General features: G+C 39.0%; 1 protein-coding gene across 4 annotated transcripts in view; it reads right to left on the bottom strand.

The window, feature by feature from the left end:
- Positions 1 to 226: 226 nt before the first annotated feature.
- LARP7 (La ribonucleoprotein 7, transcriptional regulator) overlaps positions 227 to 28000 on the bottom strand; it is a 29445-nt gene continuing 1671 nt past the window's right edge. For 2 of the 4 annotated variants that reach the window (XM_030479941.1, XM_030479942.1), the window contains exons 2-13: positions 24056 to 24289; positions 22498 to 22598; positions 22318 to 22401; positions 19141 to 19305; positions 18353 to 18461; positions 16715 to 17089; positions 15659 to 15788; positions 12924 to 13081; positions 11988 to 12106; positions 9218 to 9377; positions 6926 to 7017; positions 1569 to 2016 (exon numbers count right to left, since the gene is read on the bottom strand). In XM_030479941.1, coding sequence (XP_030335801.1) covers positions 1936 to 2016; positions 6926 to 7017; positions 9218 to 9377; positions 11988 to 12106; positions 12924 to 13081; positions 15659 to 15788; positions 16715 to 17089; positions 18353 to 18461; positions 19141 to 19305; positions 22318 to 22401; positions 22498 to 22598; positions 24056 to 24263 — 1782 coding nt within the window. In that variant the 5' untranslated portion in view covers positions 24264 to 24289 and the 3' untranslated portion in view covers positions 1569 to 1935. Of the gene's footprint in view, positions 2017 to 6925; positions 7018 to 9217; positions 9378 to 11987; positions 12107 to 12923; positions 13082 to 15658; positions 15789 to 16714; positions 17090 to 18352; positions 18462 to 19140; positions 19306 to 22317; positions 22402 to 22497; positions 22599 to 24055; positions 24290 to 28000 lie in introns of all 4 variants that reach the window. The other 2 variants (XM_030479940.1, XM_030479943.1) reach the window with 2 other exon arrangements.

Below are 28000 nucleotides of genomic sequence, written 5' to 3'. Positions count from 1 at the left end.
CTTACCCACGTAGTGTAAGAGAAAATTTGACTATTAAATAGTAACAATGAAAATCCTGCAATTGGACTAAACATCTGAATGCTGCTGAAGTCCACACAGGAGCGCCTGGCACAGGGGTCAGTACCCAGCCTTCCTTCCACAGCCCCCTGGGAGGAATTGTTCATATGCAGTTTCCAAGAACCATTAGCAAGCTCTTCCCCTCCGCCCTGAAAGTTTGCCTCTTATCTTGCACTTTTCCCCTCCGTATTTCCACTATCTTTATCCTGATCACCGCTATACCCTCCCCATTGACTCGTGCTAATCCTCTCCATTCCTCCCTCACGGCCCCAGGAGAGGGATGCCGTCTGCTGGTGGCTCGGATCCTGATCCCAATCTTGTGGGAGCGAACGAGAGAGACTTGGTGCTACCTGAGCTTATGGACCGTCCAAGTAAACAGTTCCCAGCACTTGCTAAACCACAAGTACCAGCACATAAATGGTGCTCCATGAACACTCCTCCATTCTCACTGTGCTGCTTCTCTACATTATTTATAGCTTGGATAGTTTCATTACAATTCATATGCTTTGCTATCATCTCTTGAAATATATTTTTTCCCATTTTTCTTTCCTCCTTTGGCTCCTGTTCTCCCCAACTTCAAAACCACCATACCTATTATATCCACACTGCTTTCAAGAATTCAGGAGAAATAGTGCAGATTCTTTTCTTAGCAAAAATACACCAGGGTCACCAAACTTTATTATAACATATATCATTAAAATACCTCCACTGCTCCAGTAATTTGATAGCATAGAATTAAAAAATGTCAATCTACCTTATCAGAAAAAGCTATAGCTGCAAAACCACCTACAGTGTCATGTGAGTTTTCCTTCAAGAGCCTCTGATGGTATTTTAGGAATGTACTTCTAGTTTCCAAATAACTTGCTCATCTTTCTATTTATAAGGAAGTTTCACACTTTCATAAACCAATGTGTTAGCATCTCATTTGCCCTGCAATAAAACACACTAAGACGATCTCACAAATAAACATGTAAATTTATCTTTACATTAATGGAGAGATCTCTAACAGCACACTTCGTCATACATTAAGTTTAACCTTTGCTATTATTCTAATTTTATCTTTAGGAGTTTTTTATTTGGCTTTTTGTTTTTGAAATACTGCCAGTCTACAATGAAATACTTCAAGGCACATTGAGGTCACCAGCTTAACGTGTGCACTACACAACTTCAACACTTATCTGTAAGTCAGAATTAGTTCTGGAGCTACAGTTACCAGATGTAACACACAAAAGGTTTCTCATTTCCTCCCCCGAAGATTCTTCTGAAAAGAAATGCCTACAGACAGTTTAGTGTGCACTTCACACAAGTAGATTTTCTTCCAGACTTCTCAATGACAGATTTGCTGACAGTCCTAGCCACTGAAAGCTACACAAAGGTTATATACTCATTCTACTGTAATTCTCAACAGTGTGATGGACTAAACAGAGGCCCTAGGGAGGTTTATATTTGGCATTAACCAGGTTTATTATTTATAGTGTCATAAAGCAGAGTGCAGAATTAAAGATGCACAACTGAAAATTTCTCAAGCATTTTATTTCATAACCTAGTGTATAAAACTTCAACATACAAAAAAACCCAAAACCAAACAAACAAACCAAAAAACAACCCCAAAACCAAAACCAGAACTAAAGCAACATCTCATAACACTCTTTTTTTCCAGAAAGCTTTACCTACAGGCGCAGAAGCAGTAAACATTCAGCCTACTTCCAAATGGGATTCAGAACAATCTTCACACTTGCAGCCTGCAGAATTATGAATCAAATTAATCAGGTTTTTATGCCTCCTTAGAAAAGGTTTAGTTGCTGTAAGCAGTGGGGTTTGTGGAGTTTGGGTGTTTTTAAATACGTAGTTCACTTTGAACAGCACAATCAGTCTTGGTCAGTTATTTTCAGTGAAGCGAATATGTTTACTTGTTTGTTGAGTCTTTTCAAGTCTCATTCTTTCAGCTTTAGCAATTAACTGCAAACAGAAAAAACATTGTACAAAAGGTTAGAGGAAAACTACATTGTTACCATTTTATTTTATAACCATGAATATATTATTCCCAAATTTACCCAACTTCATAAGAAAAAGCTACTCTGTGAAGAGCTGAGCTAACCTGTACATCTGACAAAAAGAAAGGTTAAAGCAGCCCTTTCAGTATTGCCTTCAGACCTATCACAAACAGTAAGGCATCTCTTCAATCTCTGGACAGCACAGCATCTTTCATTCCATCCCTTTTTCCTCTTAACATGGTTGAAGGGAAAAAAATTGATTTCAAGAGAATAAATGAATTTCAACTTCAAAAATCCCAAAACGCAGTCTCATGCACTAAGTTAGAACTCCCCCCTTTTACTGGATTTATGCTGCTACTGATGTAAGAAAAACAAGGTCAGACCAGGGGGGAAAAAAACCAAAGCCTTAGGAATACTGTGTCATTTTCTACACTCAGCGAAGAAACAAATCCATGGAAATCCAGATGGGGACCATCCTTCAGGCCAGGAAAACAATACAGCATGTGTCACAACCCTGCTGAGAATTCATCTTGAGAAATAATGGTGAAGTTTGGAAGAACACTGATGCTAGGAATCCCTCACTCCAAACCCTGTCTGACCAGGGATGTGTGTGTTTTCAACTGTATTTTAAGGAGGTTGCCTGAATTACCAGGGTAACTGGCTAGCTGCTTTCAGTGCTGAGGCAAAAGAAATACTCTTGTGGGATGTAACATGCTGATTTCCAACCTCTGTTTACTGTGTCCTCTGGCAGAAAACAAGAACTCTGACAACGTTAAAAGCATTCTTGTTTTTAAAGCATCCATACTAGAACATTTACAGATTTAACCATAGTATTGCAACAAAGTCATCCTAATAATGCAAAGGTACAAGCTTTGTTACTGTGATGCCCCATTAAGACTCCTCAACCGTAAGCAAGAGCTCACGAAGTAACTGTTACATGAATAAGATGAGCAAAAAAAACCCAAACCACAACACAGGCTGCCTCACCTGAATAAAAGTGAGAAAGCAGGAAACTCCTGTGAATCTAGGCACATCCATAAGGCACCAGCATAAATCTACGTTAACTTATCTGATGGAGCCTACTAAAACATATTAGCTGGTGCTGAGGTAAAGAGGCACTTGCTCACCAGGCAGTCCAGTGAAGTTGGCTAGATTTGAAAAGTTTTTGCCTATAAATCAAATTATTTACTATTTATCCATGATAAATGCTAAGTCCTGCAGACACTGGACCTTGCACATAGCACAGAAGTGCAAGGTGCGTTGCTGCACTGATCCTGGTAGTCAGGAATGACACTCTGCACACATGCTGCATGGATGCAGTTTGCTGTGCTGTAAAAAATATAGTTATAATCTCACAATTTTACTCGTACGTCTCCCTGGGCCCCCAGCATTTAACTTGATTTGCAATTCTTAACATGTTCTGAACAGCATCAGACAGTAAGTTCTGGCAGAGGACTTTCTCAACCAGAAGTAAAACTTTCTCCAGCAGTAAAACTGATGTAAATATGTAACTAGGAGCTACTTTTACTCTTTGGTATCTGAGAAATGGATTAAAAGAGTTAAACTCTAAACAGAAGTGAGGAGTACACTGGCTCACTCGTTCAATATATGCGATGTAGAATCAAAAACACTGGAAGGAAGGCTCCGGGATGTGAACTGCCCAGTTTGTATCAGTGAGTGTTTCTATATCAACACCTCAAAACTTAGAGAGGCCTCGAGAATTCCCATTTTGAGCTCACCAATCCAGTAGCGGCACCTATTTCTAAGCACACCACTGTTCAAGGCCTCCAGACAGGTACCCAGCCCTTCCACAGATTCCAACTTCAGAGAACCAGGGAAAGGGGCTTATCTGTGCCTCTCCCCACCCCCCCCTTAGCACAGACAGAGAACTGGTCCATCTTGCAAGGACACAGCCCCTGAGCCCCAAGCATAATCAGAAGAGAATAGGGTGGGCTGTGCCCAGGCATTCCCACTATCCTCCTTTCCCATATAGTCTGCAAATTATTCCGCCCTTCACAAACACCCAATTCTCACTTGCCCACCAAGTGGTGGCCTTTCACTTCTACCACCACTCCCACCCTCTTAAACTTCCTCCTTTCCTTCTGGTAAGGGGGTGTCCAAGGTGTGAACTAGGTTTAGCAGCACCTCTCCCAGCAGACAGGCACCTAAGCGGAACGCTTACAGCCACTCAGGCCTTTGCTTTGTGCATAGGAGACTTCAATCAGTCTAGAGAGTTTAAGGCTACAGGCTGATAAACTGCTTGAGCTCTGCATAAACTGGCACTGCCCTGAAGGAATCGTTCTGGCAAGAAGGTTTTTCAGCTGCATCACTAAATCACTACAGTTGTTTCATCCCACGGTCGAACAACAGACTAAAGAGAACATGGATTTGGACGGGACAAGACAAAGCAGCACAGAGATGATGATGAGCGACCGAGGCCTGGGAGAAAAGCCTGACACTGAACACCTTTTCAACTGCAGAGAATGGCTAGGCACAAGTCACAAGTTCTGGGGAACCCTGGGATGTCTTATCTCTTTTGGACATTGAGTTTATCACAAGAACTATGCCAGAGAAAGTAAAATCTATACTATTTTTTATTTTGGGGGTGAGGCATAACACCAGAAATCCTCTGTTGAAATGATCAGTAACCCTTACCCTGTCACGCCCCAGGAAAGCTGAGTTAAGACTGTACTTTTCACAATACATGGAAAAGAAGAATCCCAAACTGCCCAAAACTACCCTCAAAAGCATCTCTGTGCGCTGTTACTGTGTACAGCCTGTGCAGCAGTCTGTGCAACAACATGTATGTTCATTATTACTATAAATACATGGACATCAACGCAGCTGTATAGCTTATGATCTATCTTTTAGGCCCACATTTAACCACACTAACTGAAATAAAGTGTAAAGTGCAGCCTTTATTGTAAGTATAAATCAGACAATAGGCAAATGCTCATTTTCAAAGAGAGATCTTGTAAGGGATTTTAAAACAGAACCTTTGCAAGAAAGATCCACTAATGGCATACACAGCTGATGTGTTTATGAATCATTACTTTTTTCTTTCCTTTTACTGTGACCTTCAAAATAAGTCAATTTGTGAGTACTTTAGGAGAAAGTTCAAATAAAAGATTAAAATTAATACTAATGAACAGACAAAGAAACACTTTTTCTCAGTCTGTGTTTCTGGCATACAGACTGCTAAAAAGTAACTAAAGGGTTAAGAGTCATTGACTATAGTGAGCCATTCTTTTCTGGATGTTTTACTTAACAGTGTTAGCATTTAAATAGTATTCACTAAGCTTTGAAGTTAACACCTCCCAGCCTTGCAAGGTGATGGGTAAGGGGGAGGACCAGGAGTTTTCACCCTCACTGCTGCTATTGTTAAGCAGAGCTGAAACAGTTGATATTTGCAAGCCTCGATGAGGTATGTTACTGGCAAATTTACACCAGTTTGGTCAACACATACCAAATCTTCAGAAGATGAGGAACAAAAACTTGAGAGCAGGGCACCTACAGTCCAAATGGCAGTTAAAGGTGCCACTGGCACCTTTTGTTCAAAAACGGAAAAGTACATTGAAAAAAAGAAAATAATTTAAAAAGCCAGAAAAACCAACCTCACAAAAAGCCTGGCACACTCGGTAAAAGGCTCTGAAGCTGCACATTTCACATCACTTACTGCTTATATTAAAGAATAATGGCTAGAGTAAATGCCATTTTTATGCCTTTAAGAAAATTAAATCAGTCACATGGGGAAAATCTTTATTCACACCTTGAAAAGAACGAGACACATTTATCTATGAGATCTCTGAAAGAATGTTTAAACCAACAAGGTAATACATGTAAAATATGCCTTGTACAAGACAAGGTTTTGACCTGTACAATTGCTGTTCTTTTAGGTCAATGTAGTATTTCTTTTCAATTATATATAGAGCAACTAGGGGTTTTTTAATTGTTTGCATCAATGGAGCATCTAGGAAACAAAAAGCCTCCAAAGTCACCAGCAAACAGTAAGGTCAGATGATTCTGAAGTTTTGCAAGCTCCAGCATAAAGACTATGCTTAAATCCAACTCAGAAGCCTTATCTGCAAGGTGTGTGAAGTAAACCTAGCAATAAAGTGTCTGCAAAATACTCTTTGGCTCCTCTCTGTCAGCTAAGGGATCTATCTGGCTTAACCAAGAGCCCTTCATGCCTGGAAGGATTTTCAGGGGCAGGAGGGGAGACTGCAGCCTGCAGGTTTATTGCAACACTCCCTCGACACTGCGGCCTGACAGGCACAACAAGGTCAAGGCTGGATGGAAACGTCACTAGTTATGGTCTGGAAGCTGCTCAGCTATGGACGCTCACAGCAGCATTTGGATTTGCTGGACCAGAACAGACACAGTGGGACCGCAGCAGGAAAACGCTACTGTTCAGAATGGCACAGAACAGTACACTAAAATAACTGTGTAAATTGTAAGAAAAAGAGAGATTAATTCTTAACAATTTTCTTTATCACACCCAAGAGTTAAGACTATACCACTGGACTTTATTACACTAGAGCAAACCAGGACTGCTTAACTTTGTTATAAGCTCACCAGACAGGATTTCAAAGGAAATCCATCTTACAAATTAACTTCATGCCTTTAGTCATGGACTGAACTTGCTCTGATTGCCTCCATAAAGACAAGCCTTGCATTTGGCAATTGGAGTAGGACAGCCACATGTTCTCTACTCTGTGGCTGTAAAATCCTGCTGCAAAACCAGTAGGAAGTCATTTAACTGGATTAAAGACAGCACCAAAGCGTTAAGTATCAAGAAATGCTTATCTACACAGAAACAGAGTCAGATTTTCAACCATGGCTGTACAAGAAAAATAAACTGTCTTGCAGATTACCTTCTCGGTACCCCGCTTCTTTTCTCGGGGCTGGTTAAGTTTAGCTTGTCTGTCCACTAGAATCTTCTGCCAGTAACGTTGTTCGTGATCACCTTGAAAAACAAATGAACATTACATGAACAAAAGTATTCAATACCAGTGGATATAGTGTTTCCAGCTGTGACGAGAAGGAATGTTTCCTAAGGTAAACAAACACATGTGAAAATACCTGTTAGGGACACTCGACAAGTATTTCCCCCTCAGTCTTAAATTTCAGACTCAGAAGTCATACAGCATTGCAACATCTGACCAACAAACACCAATGTGACCAAAATCAAAATTATGTCCAAAAGACCCAAGTTTTCCTAAGCAAGTAGTTTTACAAACTAAAGAAAACCAACTCAGAGAATATGCAAACACCACTCTCTGCATGTAGTTAGCAGAAGGAGCTCAGTTTTGTCTAAAGTTTCACCACAGCAGTAAGAGGCCCTTTGATTTACTGATGTATTCAATCGCTGATGAATTCTGAACATCTATCAAACAGAAATAAAAAATAAAAAAAACTACTGCAAGAATGCCTGAGATTATTTTGTTTCATCAATACCACTGTTAGAAGCAAACTCTGGGGACTTCATGGGCAATTAGGAATACTTGAACATGGGGGGGCAATAATTATGCAGCTTTTCTCAGCGGCTGTGTTGCAGTAAGAAGTGGTCTGCCACTGTTTCCTATGGTTTCTGCTGTAGCAGAATTTTGTGATGTTGTATGGTTTTGTGGGAAATCTTCAGTTACAGGGAATTTCCCAAGTGATCTTGGAAAAGATTCACTCAAAAGTGATGAAATTAAAAATTCTGAGAACAAATTCAGGACACATTTTAACAGCATTATGTATACATTCAATCACAATAACATCTACATGTCACCATAGTTGCTTCTTACTATCTTGTCAGGTGAAAAGCTGAAGACTAAGTTTACTCAAGTCCTAAAAAGTGAAATATTACTAGGAAAGCTTTAGTCCCTGCTGCAGGGAGCATTAAAGATTCTTTCTCTCACCTCATGCCACCAAGAGAAGCTGAAATGCTTACTGTGAGTCCCTTCTGCATTCCTCAGAAGCCTTTCCATTCTCATTTCAATGAACCATTTAGGAAAAAAACCTCCTAAGATTATGTATGGAAGGCTCCTGCAACGTAGTACTTACTCCTAATCTACTGCCACACTCTTTCATATAAGGTTACAAAACCAGAGACAAATACACAGAGCACACAACTGTAAAATGCCGTATTTCAAGTTGTTCCTGGATCTCTGGAGCACAGAACACTCTGGAGACAAACGTTTCTCAAAATGACATTAGGAGCATTCAGTGAGTCTCCAACTTTAATTGACTTCGATATTGTCATGAAGATTAATGCCTCCACTACAGTTCTTCCTTCTGCAATCCCTGACAATTACAGGGGTTTATATCCCTGCATGGGTGGAACTGGGCCCGATGTGAGGATCTGTGCAGGAGTGGGGTAAAATATTTAAATACACAGACGAGAAAATCTCATCTGGACTGCTTTACCTGTTGGGTTTTTTGGGGTTTGGTTTTTTTTTTTAAGCATTTAGGATTTTTAGTGCATGCCTAGAATGTAAAAGTTATAGGAATACAGTAACAAAGTTTGAAATGCCACCCTCCTTCGCCCTTATTCTATTCCTCACTTCCAGAAAGAGATTTATCTACACTAAGGAGACCAGTCCAAGGATAGCAATTTCAGGAAAAAACTCCAACATGCACTATGCTGAAGTTCCAAAATAAGTCAGTAACTCATTTTTCTTGTAAATACGATTTAAAAAAGGCATTCCTCTGACCAAAGTTACTCAACTTCTTGAAAAAAACAAAAAAAAGCTTAATTGGAAGGCAAGTGCTAAAACCACTCTTAAATCCTTGTCCTGTTATTTCACCTAGAAGTTCAGTATTTTCAAGAAAACCTTCATTTAAAGCTCTTTGGCACTGTTGGAATGTTATATTCATAAAGCTGAACTAGGAATTAAGTTCGAAAGTACACATAAAAGTGATGTAAATAAATCAATCTCAAAAGAACAGAATTAAGTGATAAAGGCAAGCAAAACATTGTCATTTTGCTCTGAACAGTGGCATAAAACCCCCATACCCTTTAACCAATTTCACTATAATGGCAAAATGGGAAAACTCACAGAAAAAACACGTCCTTTGCCCCGACTGAGTCATCTCAGTATATCCATAGAGCTACCACAGAATACTTTTTACCATACTTCCCTCCTGTAACACCATTTAAAAAAAGAAAGAAGTCTTACCAGCGAGAACTTCAAACTTCCAGTTGTTTTTGATCTGTATTTCTTTGTATGATTTCATGATAACCTGTGCATCCTCAGGAGTTTTAAAACGGACATGACATTCTGTGTCTCCCTCCAGCATGTCAACATAAGCAACATCAGCCAGTGCTGCCAAAGCATCCTATTCAAGCACAGGAGAGAACAGACCTTAGAAAACTAATCTAAAGAGTGACTTGTGGGGTATTCAATTTGTAGGTCACTGACATTTTCAGAAAGGTCGTGAAGTAAAAGGTAGTAACTGAACTTTTCCATTTAGTCAATGAATCTTTTGTCAAATAGTTTTGATTTCATGTATTTTCCTAAGAAGGTTATTACTGAATTGTGATTTATGAGCCTACAACATCCATTTATCTCTCATCCTGCCCTCCAAGAATAATTTAAAGCAGAAATTTCTGAGAACGGTTTTTTTGGTTTTGCCTTTTTTTTTTTTTAAATATGAATAATCTTACTAAAGGAGCATCAGTAATTGTCCATTTATTTCAATACTTTATCTGTATGGACTTTTTAAGAGAAAAATTACTTGTGTACTGTAACATTACATATGTTGGTCCAACAGAAAAACATCTACCTTCATCGTATGCATGAACTATATGAAAAGCAAGCTCATTCATGGCAGATGATTTGAGAACTGAGTAGTAGTAAACCAGCCCTTCCTATCTTTCTGAAGTGACCTCCAGCTGAAAGCTGAAGGAAGAAGATTCACACATGCTTTTTCAGATGAAGTACTTCACTTGCAATACCTGCTGTTAGGGAAATTAAGCACCACCACACGTATCAGGTCAATTTTGTTCACAGCAGGCAGCTCAAGTAAGATGCTTCTATTCAAGAATTACACACTACTTTTAACCCTCCACTACCAAGGACAGCCTTGAAACAAAACAAAAACCCAGTGCCATTTGGAGTGCCAATTAAAGCCGCTTCCCACTCTTAATTCTGGTATCCCAAAGTCATGCTTTCATGGAAAACTACAAAGACCTAAAGAGTTTACTGGAGTTGGCAAATGCATGAGGCAGAGACAAACCTTACTAGCAAGATACGGAAGTAATGAAGTAAAAACTTAAAACATCACGATAATACTAGAACTACTCTGCAAAGACCATTCACATGCATGGAAGCAGTGAAGCCTGTCTACCACACAGTCAGAAACACAGATCAATTCTGCAAGTTTTGTAAGGAAAAATCCCTGGATTCACTGCTTTGTGGCAGTGTTTGCTGGAGCTCCAACAGCCCACAAAGCCAGGCAAAGCGAGGTTTTGTCAAAGTTATGCCTTGCATAAAAGCAACTAGTATGGGAAGAGAAATGCAGTAAGCATCGAATGCAGTCTGCAGCTTCCACTGCTGACCCAAAAAAAGAGCTGGTGCACGCTAAATATTATTTCTTCTTTCAACTGCAGTTGTATCCTGCAATTATGTGTGTCTCTAAAAACCCTGCCTTATTTAGCTTGTGAAAATTGTGGGAAATATTTTGCCTATCTACTTACTATGGAAACCAAAGACATGATTAATAACAGCAAGGGCCATCCCAATCTAATTTTTCCCCCTTTGCTTTCATAAAGCATTATTTTTCCCTGAAACACTTGCCTAATACTAAACCAAAAGACTAACTGGAAATACCAAACCAGGTTTGTTTTCCACTATTGTGGAGCAGTAAGCTTACCTCCTGACCACAATATGTTAAGCTGCGACACCAACTTCACCCAGTAAGGTGTATGCTGCAGTCAAAAGGGCCCTCAAACCTTACAGTGACAACCACTACATTCTCTCAGTGTCTCCAGCACTCAGACAGCTGCCTACAAACATACCTGGGCAGATAAGACTGATGACATTGAACCCTTGTCATCAGTTTGCTTTCATTGTGATATCTCTCATCTTGCTTAGATATATGCACACACTAAACCACACTTGCAAGCAGCCAGTGACTTGAAATTGACTACTCAGTCATATATACAGGTAGTTTGATAAGACATGTCAGAACTCATGTTTTGAACCATTCTCTCTTTGTCCTAAGTGATCTGAACATTTATTCCAACCTGAGTTCAAGTTGTTCAAATTCCTTAGAGGAAAATATTCTATTTAACATGTGTAACTTTTGTATCATGATGCGAAACAAAATTTAACTTATCCTAAAAACATTTTTTTTTTTAATTGAGAAAAAAAGAGCGCTTGCCATAGGGGAAAAAAATATAGAAATGGGTGAATAAATTACTGGCCTACATCTACTGCTGTCACTCTCACTGAATTTGTTACTAAGACAGACAAAAGTTTTCACACAGACTGTTTTCTTGCCCCCAAATTCCTGTTAATGGCAAAAACCCTGATATATTGTTACAAATTTCTTGATCTGAATTGTGCCAGAACGACTGGCACAATGACAAATACAGAACACTGCACCCACTTTGCCTTCAGCTTCAATTTTTTAAACGGGAAGGAACTACTCATCCTCTAAAGCATTATATCTTCTTCTCAGTATTTTAATTTTAAACTTGACATTGCTTGAAGCACACTAAAGGCTAACTTTTGCTTTGAAACATCCTCTCTACCCCATTTTGCCGTTGTAAAATCTGCCATTAACAGATACTAGAGAAGAATCTGTACACAGCTTCTGGCCAAACAAATAGGAAACAAAACCCAAAACAGTCAGACTTGTTTAAATGGTATTCCATATTCAAGCACTTGGGGGGCACTGTAAGAGGAAAGGCTAACAGCTACCCTGAGGTTACAAAGGCATTACCTTGATCTGCTTCCTGCCCGGCAGGGGCTCAGTGCTAATGATCTTCACAATTACTCCACTCACGAACTGAGGTCCCATTGTGTTGCCCTTGGCAGGAGGGGCAGAGTCTTCACTGGCGGCTACTCCATTTAAAAATGGGGAGAAAAAGGCAATTTTTTCATGTAGTAGTTTGACAAGATGATATGAAAGCACATAAGCAATGTGATGGACACAAGAAATGAAACTGCAGATTAACTGCTGGTTGTTTTTTCTTCTCCATCTAGGATCAAGACTGTTCACAAGTTCAAGTCAATGCAACAGGCGTGGGGGGGGAGGGCAGGGAACGAAGACAAAAATAGCTCCAAAAAAAAGAGCTTTAGAGAAGTTTTTACAGCCTACAGGGTCGTCTTGTAAGAATATTTTATATTCCATTGATTACAGTTAATAGTTGAACGCTCAGTTCTGGAGTGATTAAAAATAAGCACACTGGCATTGAGATGTTAATGAAGTACAGAAGATCCAGAGCAAAAAAGAGCAAGTCTCACTTGCTGAAAAATGCAGAAATCTAACTACAAGGACATAATTAACCATAACGCTGATAAAATCCAATTGCAAGCCATTTTTTTTAATACCTTACTGAAGTTGTTTTCTAAATCGCTGCAGGTATATTCAAACCTAAGTCACATCACCATACCTAAAAAGATCCATAAGCTTAAGAAGTGCTACTGGAATATGCGGAAATTACTTGCTTAGTCTTTATACTATTCCTTAGTTCCAAATCTATGTACATGAGGGGGGTTTGCTGTTAACTATTTCTGGCATTCAGAGAAAGCACCAGTATTCTAGAAAATACAATCATATTGCAGTGTTTCTAGGGGACCTGTGTCGTAAATCTCTTCTGTTTGTGTACTAGAATCATGAAGAAAACAAGACAAAAACCATCGCAAACAGGATTACATTTGCCATTTTCAGGCTGAGGCTTTTTCTGGGCATAAGATTCCATTTCCATCTCTCCCGCAGGCTCAGGTTTGATTTGAGACATCGTTTTCTTTAATGAGGCCATGCTGGCTTTTTGAAGGGCCAAATATTCTTGCTTCAAATCCATCCATTCTGTCCTGTAAGTGGCAACACAGGCATAGGATGTCAGTTGTAAAGAAGAAAACATTTAGAAGCTCGACAACAGCCTAAGACAACAGAGTTTACAGACAGCTTAAGCTAAACTGGGTGAGCAGTGCAGGCCGTTCCTAGCATCAGAGACTTCCTTGTGCTTAGGTCAAATTAACCCTCATTACTATCTGCCTTACTATTTTCTTTAGCTTTTACTATTCCAGGCAAGTTCTAACAAGATCAACCTGTCATTCAAACAGAGAGACTCCCAAATTTGGTTTATATATTCAGAAAGCATACACAACAGTTTGGTAAAGTGCGTTTTCCACTGGAGCTAGGTACTAAACTCAGAGTTAATTCAGAGACAGTGAACTCTGAATTCCCTGAATTATTTCAGTGAACCCACTCCTCTGTTACTATATTAAGTCCTTTATTTTCTAGAAAAATCATTGATGGAAAATCAACAACTGGTTAAACTCACAAAAAAAACCTACTGAGATAAGAACATTCCTTACCATTCAAATGCATTTTGGTTAAAAAATACCACCACATGGAAGCAATTTATATATTTACATACATTTAGCATGGAGATGTTTCTGCAAACAGCTAGAGCTTTGCTCCCCAGAAACACAATGCCTGTAGTGCCACTGTGAGAACGACTCATTGTTACCTTAATCTGTGCTATCAAACAAGCTGATAGAGGATTTTTAAAGAGGAGGATATCTTGTGGTAATGGTTTTAGCTGTTAACATTGACAACTGTATACTTCAAAAAAAGCATCCAGACTCACCCAGGATCATACATTCTCAATAGAGCAAAGACATTAAAATAACAAAAGATCCACGTAACGATTCTTGGAGATAAAAAGGCAACACCATTCCATAGCAAGGTATGGTATAAATACAAGCTCAAGGAGGTACTTGCTGTTGACTTGAAGGCAGAGAAGACCACGGGAATGTCAGGCAAGTATTAGCTATGCTTGTGCTCTTCTAAAACTACTTTTTTTTTTTTATTTTATATTTTTTTTAACCTCCTTTGCTGTAGTTAACTAAACTTAAAACTTTTTTTGACAGTAGCCTCAGGATCTCGGTAGAAGAGGATCTGCATCGTTGATAACTACGTGGGCTTTTGGTTTTGGTGTTATTGTTTGGTTGTTTTGGTTTTGTCTTTTTTTTGTGGACCCCTTTTACTTTAACATGGAGGTGCTTTCTGTGACTGGAAAAAAGTAAGTGCTTCCATGTTTTAGTAGAGGTGAATCCTGATCACAATCCTGAACTACCATCCGGGATTTTATCTCCACTTAAGCTGCAAGATTTCAACCAGGAAAAAAGAAAAGAAGAATTTTGGCCCAAGAACTAAAAGATATAAGTGCTCCAGGGGCCTGTATGTTCCAGATTTTTTTTTTGCTTTAATTTTAAAGGACTCCCTTCGCTTTAACATGGAGGTACCTGCTGCCTAAAAAAGTAAGTGCTTCCATGTTTCAGTGGCGGTGGATCCTAATGTTCTTGAAATTAGCTACAGCTTGTGTACTTGCAAGTGTACTTGCAGTAATACACCTGTATGTTTATTATTATTCTTGCATCACAACTCTGTATATACCATGCTTTTAAAATTTCTAAGTTGCTATTTAGTCTTTCCACTGAAGGACCCCCACAACTTAAATGTGGATGTACTTGCTTTGATCCTGAGTAGTAAGTGCTTCCATGTTTTAGTGATGGTGAATCCTTTCTTTTCTCAGCTGCAACACTTCCCTCTTCCTAGAAAATGTATCTAAACAGATACTGAAACAAGCTGTATTTAAACTGTACATGTGGTTGCTCTGTTAAGCACAAAGGCATAAATTACGGTTTTGCATCATGACATAGAAGATGGCAAGGACCCCCTCGACTTTAACATGGAGGTACTTGCTGGATGCCTAAAAAGTAAGTGCTTCCATGTTTTAGTTGTGGTGACTCCGAAGAGCCCAAGAGTTAAAAACATGAGGAATGGCATGACTTGGTCCATTGTAAACTACTGAAGAATTGAAGTTGGACTTAAACTACTTAAACTCTGGTATTTAATAAACTTTTCCAGCTACAGTCTAATACTGTTGCTAATATGCAGCTCTGTTGTGTAAAAATTGGAATTGCACTTTAGCAATGGTGATGGACTGTCAGACATGCAAAGGATTTAAATGATCTGAAACGTTGCGAAATCACTGAAATGTGTATATTTGCCTGTTAATAAAAATTCAATAATACAGCATTCAATAATGTTTTCTGTAGTAGACAATTCGTACATACAACAAAACTGCATAGTCCAGGCAAACACTTGCAATGAAAGCCTGAGAAAGTGGGCAGCAAAATTTTACAAAGTATCTGTGAGCCCCTATATGATTTCATTACATTTGTGAACAAAACAAGCTGCACTCACACAGCTTTTTTTTTTGGGGGGTGGGGGGTGGCGTATTAAATTCAGAAACCAGCCCCCCACTAAAGCCAAATATTTGCCAGCACCAGTTAGTTCAGTGAAACCAGGGAAAATGGAAAGGCCGCCTGTCCACCGGGTATGGTAAGCTAGCCACTTTGTAATGTTCCGGAACCTACTTGGAGAGCACTCTGAGTGGAATGACTTCTTCACCCATTTTGTGTCTTTCTTTGTGCTTTTTCTTGTGTTTCCTTTTAGATTTTGAAAGGGATGTGTCTTTTTTATCTTTGTCATCTTCTGCAGAAACATCTACATTAAAAAAATCCAAAAGAAAACTGTTTAGTTCCCATATTGACTGATACTCGGATATATGCATTACATAATCCAGCCTAAATGAATATTTCATTAAATGACATAGCATTTGCTTTACCAAGAACAGTTTAATCAACACTACTTCTTTGACTCCTTTCACAAAAATTGGAGCCTGCTACAATATTTCAGTCCCCCTTGTCAACTACCTTAGTTTAGCCTCTAATGGACTGCAGTTTTAAATCCTATTGCCTTTTTTCTCTTGTAAGAATTTAATCTTGAGTCTTATACTGTCACAATTTGCCTAGGATGACTTTAACCTATCCTTCATTTCAGTAAAGTTCTATTGATATTAACTTTGGAACTATTTTTACTTCTGATGGAGTTCTTCACTATTCTGCAAGCAGCTTATCTCCTTGGAATGACTCATTACCAGGTTTCAATTTAACTGCAGGGAACACCACGTATTCCTAACCTGACCCTAAGTATGCCTCCACCACATTAAGCATTTTCACCTACTGATCCAAGCAGAACCAGCCACCTTTTACCAGTTAACTTTTCAGTCTTTCAAAGATAGAAATTCAGCGCCTTTCACAAACTCTTTTCCTCAATAACTTTTCAAGTAATAAACCTATGGGCCTCCAAAAGCCTAATGCATATGTATTATACAGATAACACTTCTGTTCTTTGTTGCTTTCCAGCTTTGTCCTTTGCATCCACTGCTTCACTTGCTTGCTACCCTCTAGCATAGCAAGAATCATGTTAATTTGGGCCACTACAAATACAATTACAATTGCAAAGAATGTGGTTTAACTCGAGCTTTTTGCCTTATCTAGACTTTTCCCTCATGAAACCTACCATTTGTCATCTGTAAAAAGATACACATAAATCATGAACATACTAAAAAGAGGTGCAATGAACTTTACCATTGGAATCTTTTGGAGCTTCTGTCGTTTCTTCCTTTACAGGAACAATTTCATCCTTTTGGACAGTTTTCTTCACTTTTGGAGTTGAGGTCTCACCACCTCCAGAACTGGTTCTTTTCCTCTTCCCTGGCCTGCTTTCCCAAGGTGCCTCAGAGCTTTCTGTTCTGTCCCATTTTCTTTTCTCTCTCTTTAAGGGCTGCCTGTGAGTCTCAGTCACCTCCACTTCTGAACACTCCGATGAAGTTCTGTGTCTTTTTGACTTGGGTACTTGCTCTGTCGTAGCATTCGTGTTTGATTCCTTTGTCTCTACAGCAGCCTGTACATTGCTCTCTTTCTTGATTTTAGATTTCTTTTTCTTCTTCTTTTTCTTCTCTTCTGTATTAAAAATTACAACATTTAAAACTGCCAATGATTAAAAACTAGATTAGATTAACTGACCTAAGCAAACAATCACAATATCACGTGTCATTCTAATCTGGGATGTTAAATGAAATGCCTGTGTCCGATATCTCTAACTACAGGAGAGATGCAATAACGCTGTCCCAAAGCTCTTCCTAGGCATTTTAAGCAGAAGAGAAAAACACACAGATAAGAGCCTCAGTCTCACAAAGCAAGAAAGGCCTTTGGGTCACAAGGGTAGCTTGACTACAGGATTCCTGAAGTACTTACTCTCAAATTAAATAGAAAGGAGCCAGGCTTCTTTGCTTCTCCTTAACAAATGCACATTTTGTTATGTCATTCCTTGTCTTTAGGAAGGGATACCTTCCTCCTTCCAGGCCAAACAACTAAAAAAGACTGCTGATTTGTACAACCAATCTAAAAAATAAATAAATTTATTTTCAATACTGTATACTTGGTTCAAAGTTACAATGGGCAGGATGCATGTGAAGCAGTAGAGGGCAAAATGTGTTTTAAACATTTCTTTGACACACACACACCCCCAGTAGTTGCTGACATAACAAAGAATGAGTGATGCTAGTGAGGAATGTAACGTATGATTCATCATTATGTGTATGAAAAAGATGGAACATGCCTAAGTCTGGGAAATTGCATTACATTAGAAACAAGGAAAAACATTTCAGTGATCAAAGTTGCAACATAAGCCTGCGATGCTGCTTTGTAAGTTTTAGTAGATAGTATTTTGAAACATGAGCAACTCTGCATTCAGGATTCTCAGCAATATCCTCTATTTTTTTTCCCCCCAAGTAATTATGAATCATGTAAAGTGGAACTGTAAATATGTTGTAACAAATTCATTCTGCTATAGACTGCTTTGCTCAAATAGCAAGAGTTCCAAAGAGGAAGAAAGGTAAAATCCACTGGTTTTGTTGTTCTCTCAGTGGAGAGAAGAATACCACAACCATTGCACTGCAATGTCAGATGATCACAAACTATCTGAACAGCACTTAATTTTGCTCTTATGCCTGAATCTGTCCCTTCAATACTAAAGATTTTTAGAACAATCTAAGACAAATTTATCTTTTGCTAATGCTCAATGTGTACATAATGATTTGTTCTACAGCCCGAAAGCTGCTCTGCCAGCCTAACAATGTCTAATGATAGCTGGCATAGAGGAATAAAGAAATTGAATCAAATAATCAGTTTGTTTCTTGATCCCAGTAACTTAGTAACACTTACCTACTACACTGCTGTTACTTGTATTCAGTGCGGGAACAGGCTTATTCTTTACTGTTTTGGGGAAAATCCCAGGTTTCCGAGGTGCTTCCTCTGGTGGGTTATTCAAAAACTTAAAAAAGAAAATATTCACAAAGAATTCTTAAAATTCATTTTTTCTTTTTTAAGAATCACCATCCCAGTCACAACCAACAGCCCCATATTCGCTCAAAAAAGATGCACTCCCTCATGACTCCAGTGGGAGTCATGTTCTCATGTTCGTTCAGTGGCGTGGTGCTTTTCCTGGGTTGTTCTTCTTGTTGCTGGGGTTTGCTTTTTAAGTGCAGAGCTTCCTTGAGTTCAATACTGTGATACCTTTACGCATGTTACCATTGTGATATTGAAACATAAATGTAAATGTTTTTAAACTTTTAAATCACATATAAGTACAAAAAATGAGGTATGGCCATGCTTGCCTGATGCAATTTAATAGCCACTATACTGTTACACTGAGATCTTTACTTCCCTAAAAGATGCGAAGAGTGGCCAACCAAATTATTCCAAAAAAACACTCACTACGCTTCTATTGAGTCTCCAGGTTATGAACAGAATTATGCTTTTAAGGAGGAATGGAATTGATTTGAGGCCTGGGGTTAGAAGACAGGAACTGAACTCCTGCTAAGTTTTTTAATTATGTTATTTTAGGAATTTCTCTAAAATCCCGTAGGTGGACTTGTAAAAACTACTCCATTCATAGCACAAAGTGACAACTGGGAAGAATGTGAGCAGACCAGAAGGACCACTATACTCACCTCAATAGCTTTCTCAGCTTGCTCTTTAGTTTCAAATTCAACAAAAGCAAATCCCTTTGGATCGCCACTAGTCTTATACCGGGGTATACTGACGTAAACTACATTACCACACTTCCCAAACACCCGCTCAATCCAACTGTGATTGACATTTTTGGGAAGCAGCTCCTAAAAAAACAAAGGGAAAGAAATGTCATTTTCTCACTACTGTATTACCATTGCATCAGATGGTTTATATCTTCTAATTAAGAAGTTATCACAACAAAATATATTTAAAGATGAGGTGACAACATTGGCAAAGTTTTATTTCAGTAATATTTTTTTGAGAGGTCACAGTATTCAGGTAGTAAAAATCAGCGATCTGAAAACATGTCTCTAATCATTCAAATACCTACAGCAATCAGATTATATGTTTAATTTAGCTGTTTCTCTTTTCTGTGACAGCTGCCAAGACCTCACCTGCAACTGTATCTCTGCAACATGTAAACGTAAGACCTTTGGGCAAACATAATTCCACACTGTCTCAAACTATCTGCTGCAAAGCACGAGGATTTTTTTGTTCCATTTTACTGTCAGTAACCCAGGTGTAACAGCAAATTCTTGTAGGTCAGCAAAGAGCCACCTCTCGAGCTGATAAATTCCTGCTAGTAGCTGACATTTTAAAGCTGAGTACTTAATACTAACAGCCTGCATGATCAGATGCAGCAGAAACTTTCAGCCAGCTTCTTGGATGATGGAACTGTCTGATTTCATTTCTATCAACTCCTTAATATAGCAACAATTTTAGCAGCTTGCAGACATCATGTCTCAGTTCTTAAACATTTCCCTTCACTAATCAAAGAGAAATGCTGTCGTACCAATTTCTAAGTAGACCCAACTGAACACTCTATACCCCTAATCTCAAATCTACGCCTAAACAACAGTGGAGACTCAGCAATTCTTCACTGCAATACTTTTTTTTTGTCATGGCAAGTTACTGCCCTAAAAGGTTTTCCTTGTAGGAAAACATCATTTATCACACTCAGGTAGAAAACTATTTTTGCATGAACTTTGCCTGCCTGAGAAAAACATTTCATTATAGCATAAAGTTGAAAACCCAGCTGCTTAAAGCTTTAAAAAAATACTATGGGATGAGCACAAAATAATAGGGTATGTCGAAATGTAGTTTACGTAAATGCATATTAAAAAAAGCCACTAACCATGAGATTATTTCAGAGAAATTTAACAAAAGCTTCCTCCAATTAAATGAGACTGTAAAACCCAAAGTAATGAAGCTACTATTCCTTAAAGAAACACATGTCTAAGTCTCAATTCTTAATTCAGAAATGAAGCTTTGACTTCCTGCATAAATTCAGAAAACATAGCTGCTGTTGGAGACAGTCCTTCACAGTGGAAGCTTTAGCCGTAACTTTATTACAACACACTCTGTGCTTCTGCCCCCCCCCACTGCTACATACCAGTCATTTAACATTTCTGTAATTCCACTATAAAGAGCAGATTCCTCATCCACTAGTCTTTAAAGAGGAAAAAAAACCCAAACTTACCCCTTCTGGTAGCAGTAAGAGAAGATAATGGGTTGCTAAATATTCTCTAAATAAATCTCGAGGAATTCAGTAACTTATGAAACACACCAGTTACCTATTTTGGTCTTACAGAAAAGCTTAAAATTAAAAAACTATTTAGCTACATATTCATGCTATGCATATGTAGCCTTAAATTTAGAGCATCTTCACCAAACATGATAGAGACAAAGGATTTCAGAACTAGTAAGCAGTCCCTGTAATCATATTAGGGCAATACTATGAGTGGCACATAATATCTAAAGAACTAATAACCTTTTCTGGGCTTTTGTCAAAGAACATAACGGTCAGAGCAATCCAGTTTCTCTTTATCTGGATAGACTGGCATTTTGGACATATTTATGTGTCTCCATCACGGAACGCATGATGCCTGCTTCAAATTACTAGTTCAGCTGCTAACAGCTACAGGTGTACCCCTAAATTGAGTTTAGTCATCAAAAGGTTTCTTTAGAGGCACAGGGCATTCCATGCTAACTTCAACCCTATTAAAAAAATTGCACAGGATTTTAAGTGACAGTTCAACCATCAGATCTCTTTCCACGCTGCCACTGAAGTGGCTCAACAATACTATAATGGCCATTTCACTCTGACACATCTGAACTACCATGCTGAGATGTGGAGTTTTTCCAGCAGCAGAAGCTTTTTTCATATAAATTAATGAATTGTTTCAGTATCAAAGTACCCATAGGACAAACTCACCCCCCCCCCCAAAAACCAAAACAAACAACCCCCCCCCAAAAAAAACCCTCTTAAAAATAGTAAGACTAGCTCACTGAGATACATTTGGCCTTTAAAAGAAAGCTGTTTGTGTGTTACAAAACCTGAGGGACTTGCAGTAACAGTTTTCATAAGCAGATTGTATTTTCTGAATTGCCCCTGACTACCTTGAAAACTCAGCTATATCCTGTTTGATAAAACTGATAGTTTTTACTATAAAGCTTCGACTACATTAACCTCATTTGTAAATATTTCTTCTTGCCAGTGTTGTTCCTCTAATGAAATTAACTGGAAAGGCCTGGTGAAAGCAATAATGGCTAAACTGAAATGTACCTTCTCTCCCTAGCATGTGAAGCAGCTCTCTGCTCAGCATTTAAAACGATTTAAGCTGGTACAAAAATTGGTGTACCAAACTAACCCCTTTCTCAACATGGTCGCTGCCAGCACTTACCTGCCTTTGCTTAATTTATTTCCCTTCCACACACTGTACAAGCCACAGCAGCCAGGCCAGACCCTCCCCATATTGATGAGAATATCAATTCACAGAACATTTCTAATACAAAAATACTTACTGCATCAAACATGTGCATTAACCCCACTTTATAAGCCTTAACAAGTTCAGTACATCTATATTTCCCTCCCTCACAAATCAAATTCTGTTGTATTTTCTATTATACTTTCGGTAAAGGTTTCTTGTACTATATCCAAGATGTTCCCAAAGAAAACCTACCTTCTAATTCTGGTAAAACTATGGCTGCCTTATGTTGGTTTTGTGGCTCTTCATACAGTAAATGCTACTATGCAATTAGATTGTCACAAACAACACACAGTGGGGTTTGCACTCTTCATGAGTTAACAGCAAGACAGTTTAGTGCAGCCTTACCACATAGACTGTACGACTATCCACATCCTTCGGTTGCTCACCCAGCGGCTGGCGTCTTCTGATCCTTGTTCCTTCTAAATCCAACTAAAAGTAACAAGAAATGAACAATTTCCATAAGACTATTGCCTCCTTTACGTTACACCGACGTCAGCAAATGTTAAAGAGTGAAACATGAAATACCTCTACAACAGATGAACTTTTAACTGCTCGAGCTATCAGTTTTCCATCAGTCGTCAACTTTTTCATTTTGTTGAAAGAAACGAGAAGTGATATGTCGACATCTAGGCATAAAATCAGGTACAATGATGAAATCAGGGTAATCTGACATTAAGATTCCACTAGTAAAACAACCTGCAAATCATTAGTGCAGTGCATAACCTTGCTGCTGCGGATTTGGAGAAAATTTTCACCATCAAAATTAAAGTTTCAAGTAAACCCATATTTAATTTTCTTTTGTGCTAACCTTTCTCAAAGGGATTTTGTTCTTTTACCTCCCCACTGATAACTATTGTCTTCAAAAAGAAAGAAAGAAAACCCCCTTTCTGATGTAGGTTTGCAATACAAAACCAATTTGCATTGAAAACGTGCCTCTCCTTCAAATACTCAATTAAGTGTTTAACCCAGGCTTCCTGACACAAAAGAGCCTCTGCCTGCACTTCAGTTGCAATGAGTCATGCTGCTGAAACCTTGACAGAAAATTATGTAGTATTAGTCTTAATTAAAAAAAAAAAAAAAGTAAAGATATCCAAGCTCTAATATCTCTAGAAAATGTAGACTAAATTTTATTGCTCTGAGGGCCCCTTATTTAAAGCGGGCTTGAAGTTTGATGTAATGGCAGACTACAGCAAGCAGTTTGAAGGCTACACTTCACTCACAATGCAACTGGACTCGTGATTTATACTTCAAATAAAGATGTACTCCTTAAGAAAACAAAAATAAGTAAACACTTCCGAAAACTATTTATTTGTTTGTTTTGATGGAGAAGGACCACCTCTTTTTAGAGACATATCACACTTCTAGTCCCTCTGGCAAGAACTCAGTTAATGGTACAATGAGACTAATAGACTGTATTTACCTCACATACACTGTTTTTTTAAAGCAAAACCACACTAGTCACTGCAGCAAAAGTGTAAATTAGTTTCTTCAGAAACTGCCAAATAGTTTCAGAACTGAGCTCAATTTCCTACTCTGAAGTCAAATCAGCCATGTCAAAAACTGTCTAAAGGAAAGAAACCCACAGAAGCCCTACATGCAAACACACAATTGCACACATATCAAGAACTTGTGCAAAAAACATGACAAAAAGTATCTATATCTAACCAAAAATCCAAATTGCATTTTAGTTTCTGCACATATCTAGCCTACAAGTACTGCACCTCCAAGGGCGAAACAACCCTTGTTTGTTTGTTTACTCTTAAAATTGCACGAAGTTACAAAGGGGGAAGGAAAAAAAAAAACCCACAAAAAGAAGATTGTGTCTCCCAAACAGTCATTTTTACCCTGACATATGCCTGTAACTTAGGGCTGGTAGTAAAGGAACAGGAAAGAGAAACATCACATACAATTTCTAAAAACTGGTACCAAGCTTTGCCTCCCGAGCCGCTAATCCTGCTGCTGGTTTCCAGCATGGAACTACTGCTTTCCCCAGGAGCAGAAGTGAACCTCGAAATAACTTGTAACTGCCACCAGGAATACAGTCAAGTATCCGTTCACTGAAATATAGTGAATATAAGCTTACAGCCATCTCTGGACTTCTCTATTTGCTCTCGGAGAAATCTGTCTTTGTGGAGATTGACATCCCCAAACCAGAAATCCACTTGTTTCGCTATATCTGCGAGCACCTGTTTAACCCTTGACCTCTTCTTTTTCTCTCTCTCCTTCTTCTGTTCAGTGCTTTCTTCCTCCACAGCTTTGTCTCTCGCCGTTTCAGTCTCCATTCCTGTCATTCTGTCAACTGGAAGTTAAATATAACCTTTGAGAAAAATCAAAATAGTCCTGTTTCAAGGAGGAAACATTCTTGGTTTAGCTGACATGAAAAACTTCATGCATCCCCTGTAAGACTCTGTGCCATTCATTATTTGTACCATATTTGTAGCATTTGTACCATACAAAAATACAAAGCATACAAGAGGATGAGGAAAATTAGGTTGCACAGTAACTATGAGGTGAAGCTAGAACTCATGTCTCATGGCACCTAGTAGTGCCCTTTAGCCACAGAGATCCACTAGAGGCAAGTTGGTATCAAACTGCAGGCTTTTAATTTATAATTTGTTTCTGAACGCCTTGGGAACAGCCTGCCCTCACCATCAGATTGCCAACAGCAGCTTCTGAATGTCAGCACCAGCCATGGGATTCACAGTTCCAAGTGATGTTGCAAGTTACAGACAAGTAGCACTCAAATATTTTATATATATATATATAATCACAGAATGATTAGGAAAGGACCTTAAGATCATCTAGTTCTATACCCCTGCCATGGGCAGGGACACCTCACACTAGACCATGTCACCCAAGGCTCTGTCCAACCTGGCCTTGAACACTGCCAGGGATGGAGCATTCACCACTTCTTTGGGCAACCTGTGCCAGTGCCTCAGCACCCTCACTGTAAAGAACTTCTTCCTTAGATCTAACCTGAACTTCCTGTTTCAGTTTGAACCCAACACCCCTTGTCCCACCACTACAGTCCCTGATGAAGAGTCCCTCCCCAGCACCCTTGTAGGCCCCCTTCAGATACTGGAAGGCTGCTCTGAGGTCTCCATGCAGCTTCTCTTCTCCAGGCTGAACAGCCTCAACTCTCTCAGCCTGTCTTCATACGGGAGGTGCTCCAGCCCCTGCTCATCCTCGTGGCCCTCCTCTGGATTTACTTCAACAGCTCCATGTCCTTCTTATGTTGAGGACACCAGAACTGCACACAGTGCTCCAAGTGGGGTCTCATGAGAGCAGGGCAGAGGGGCAGGATCACCTCCTTCAACCTGCTGGTCACGCTCCTTTTGATGCAGCCCAGGATCCAGTTAGCTTTCTGGGCTGTGAGTGCACACAGCTGACTCATGTATATATTTTCATTTTATTTATTTTAACTCATATATATATACACGAGTTAATTCTTTAAAGCACTCAGGCAGGTCACAAAGTGTGTTTGTGTTTTAATAATACATAACTTTCCGGCTACCAGAAAAGCAAGCTTCTTGCTAAACAGAGCTTACAAAAACTAAATCCAAGCAGCAGAAAATTTCCCTTGTAACAAACACATTTTATTAGACTTGAAAGGAAGACAGAAATAATTTGTTCTCCGCTCCCTGTACAGACCATTAGAAAGAACGCAAAAAGCCCAGAGCACTGCACAGTTCAGAAATTTCTGTAGAAGGCAAAGCAGGAAAGAAAAAGAAAAGGTGGATTATAGAGAAGACTCCTGAAAAGGCTGACCCAAGGACCATGCTCAGTGGGCATGTATCGTAAATCCAGTGGTTACAAACAGGTTACATTGACAGCATACAGCAGCTGAAGAGCTTGCTACAAAAATTGATGGTACAATCCCCAAATGAGAAGCATCTATTAATCCTTATAAATAAATACAAGGTAAACTATATTTATATAATTTACATAATGTAACATATGAACACATGGCAGGGCCGGTAATAAAAAAGTTTGGGTTTTAAAACTGTCTTTGTTATGCCAACACTGTAAACCACTCACTGCCAGTTGCCAGGGCCCTACCAAAGAGCAGGAATTACATCATCCAGACCTGCCTGTGAATATGTTCTAACATATTCCTACTTGCAAGTCCCCGTGGAAATCAGTATGTGCTACAATTCGGCATTTCCCCTTTCTTTGGTTAGGGCTCTTTCACCAGCTGTCACTGATTTTAATGGCAAACCAAGTTCTGAGACAACCTCAGAATCAGGCCTCTAGAAATTAGAGATTAACTCGAGGGAAGTGACTTAAACGTAGAAATTTGCCTTGAAAAATATAAGATCTTTTTAATGCATCTAATGATATTTTTTGTTCGCATTTCAATTCGCTGTAGCTAGTCCTCCCTCCTTGAAAACTACCAGTCACCACAACACTTCATTTTACACCAGCAAAACAAAGTGGCACTGCCAAAACCAGACAGCTTTTTGAAAATTAAATTAACACCAAAATTAAAGTAATTAAAGTAGCAATCACCATATGAAAGGCTTCTCAGCTCTCTGCCAAGGCACCATAGAAGGAAAGGTGAGTAGACTCATCAGAGAGGAAGCCCACCTCTACAACAGGATAACAAAAATGGAAATGGTCTTCAAATTATTGTGCAAATGAGGCTTCCTTAGCCGGATATCAGTTTCTCCCCCTGCTGTGACCATTCCAGATAGCCAAAGGTCAACAATCACCTTGGAAAGATAAGTCAGGTAAAAATCCCAACCGAAGCATAAGTTCGAGCTCCACTCAAGCCCTTGAGCAAGGTATTTCTATTAATAATCATCAGAAAAATATACTACTTAGCTGAGGGCTATAGTGAGTTGCACCATTAACACTAAAGCATAATTATGGGATACTTTTAGTGGCTGAGCAGTATTAAATGACCACAGCTACGCATAATGGATGTGGCTTATGTACAGCAAAACTTGATTTTAAGAAGGCACGTGAGTGTTTTGAGTCCCTCATTCTTGGGTCTTCATTCCCAGGAGAGCGGTTCTCACTCAAGCTTAAAAACAAAGAGCTGCAAGCTGTGTTCTTGGCTTCCCCCCCATCCCTCACTTTGTGCTAATTGCTTTAGGAATGGAGCTTAGAGAAAATCACTTTGGAGGAGCTTGCAAATAGAGTCAGAGCAAATGTCACTTATGAACCTATAATTAGAATCTGCACGCAATCTTACATCTAGTAGTGCAAACCTCAACTCACCAGTGCAAGCTGCAATGCGAAGGTATGAGACAGTCTGTCATTTGGACTTGCCAGCTCTTACACTGCTGGCCTCACAACTGCAAGCACTGTTCTGATAAACAATTATAATCGGAAGCAAGTAAAAGCAGGGTCCAAACTTCCCCCTGTTAAAGCAAACCACCTGCCATCTCTTAGCTTCCCTCAAATGAAACAGAACCACAGTGCCTCTATGTGCAAGAGTGAAACCAGGAAAAGAAGGGACGATTAAGCTGGGGGGACTCTGAGAAAGCAAAGATAATGTAAATCAAAGTAATACAGGGACACGCACACAAATCCATAGTAACTTATCTATGCTCTCTAAAAGGCAAATATTATACATGTTGGTGCTAACCTGTACACAGCTAAGTTCCCAAGCAAACTGCTGTTGCTATAAAAATCTAGAAAAACATAATCAAATTGATTATAATCCAGGGTCTGGAATAAACAGGGGTCCAGTTACAAAATATCCTTTATTCTTTTATTCTAAGCACTGATGCAAATGCTTGCTTGCTTTGGGGGTTTTAAACAGCCAAATAGAGGGAAAGGGAGGAAAAAGAATCACTCAAAATGCTTTTTATACTATGAAAATGTTTCCATACAGTCAGTGGCAACACTTGCTCCTCTGACCATTTACTCCAAAATAAATGCAAGTATTCAGCAAACATGAAATTACTTGCAAGGATACAATCTGTAATCCACGTGGGGTATTCTTACTCTAACACACATACAGCTAGAGCTGCAGCAGCGTGAAGCTCCTGCGGTGTAATATCACTCTATGGAAAGCAAG

Source organism: Strigops habroptila, chromosome 3, assembly GCF_004027225.2.
Source record: "Strigops habroptila isolate Jane chromosome 3, bStrHab1.2.pri, whole genome shotgun sequence".
NCBI lineage: Eukaryota > Metazoa > Chordata > Aves > Psittaciformes > Psittacidae > Strigops > Strigops habroptila.
This window is presented reverse-complemented; position numbering and strand designations above follow the sequence as displayed.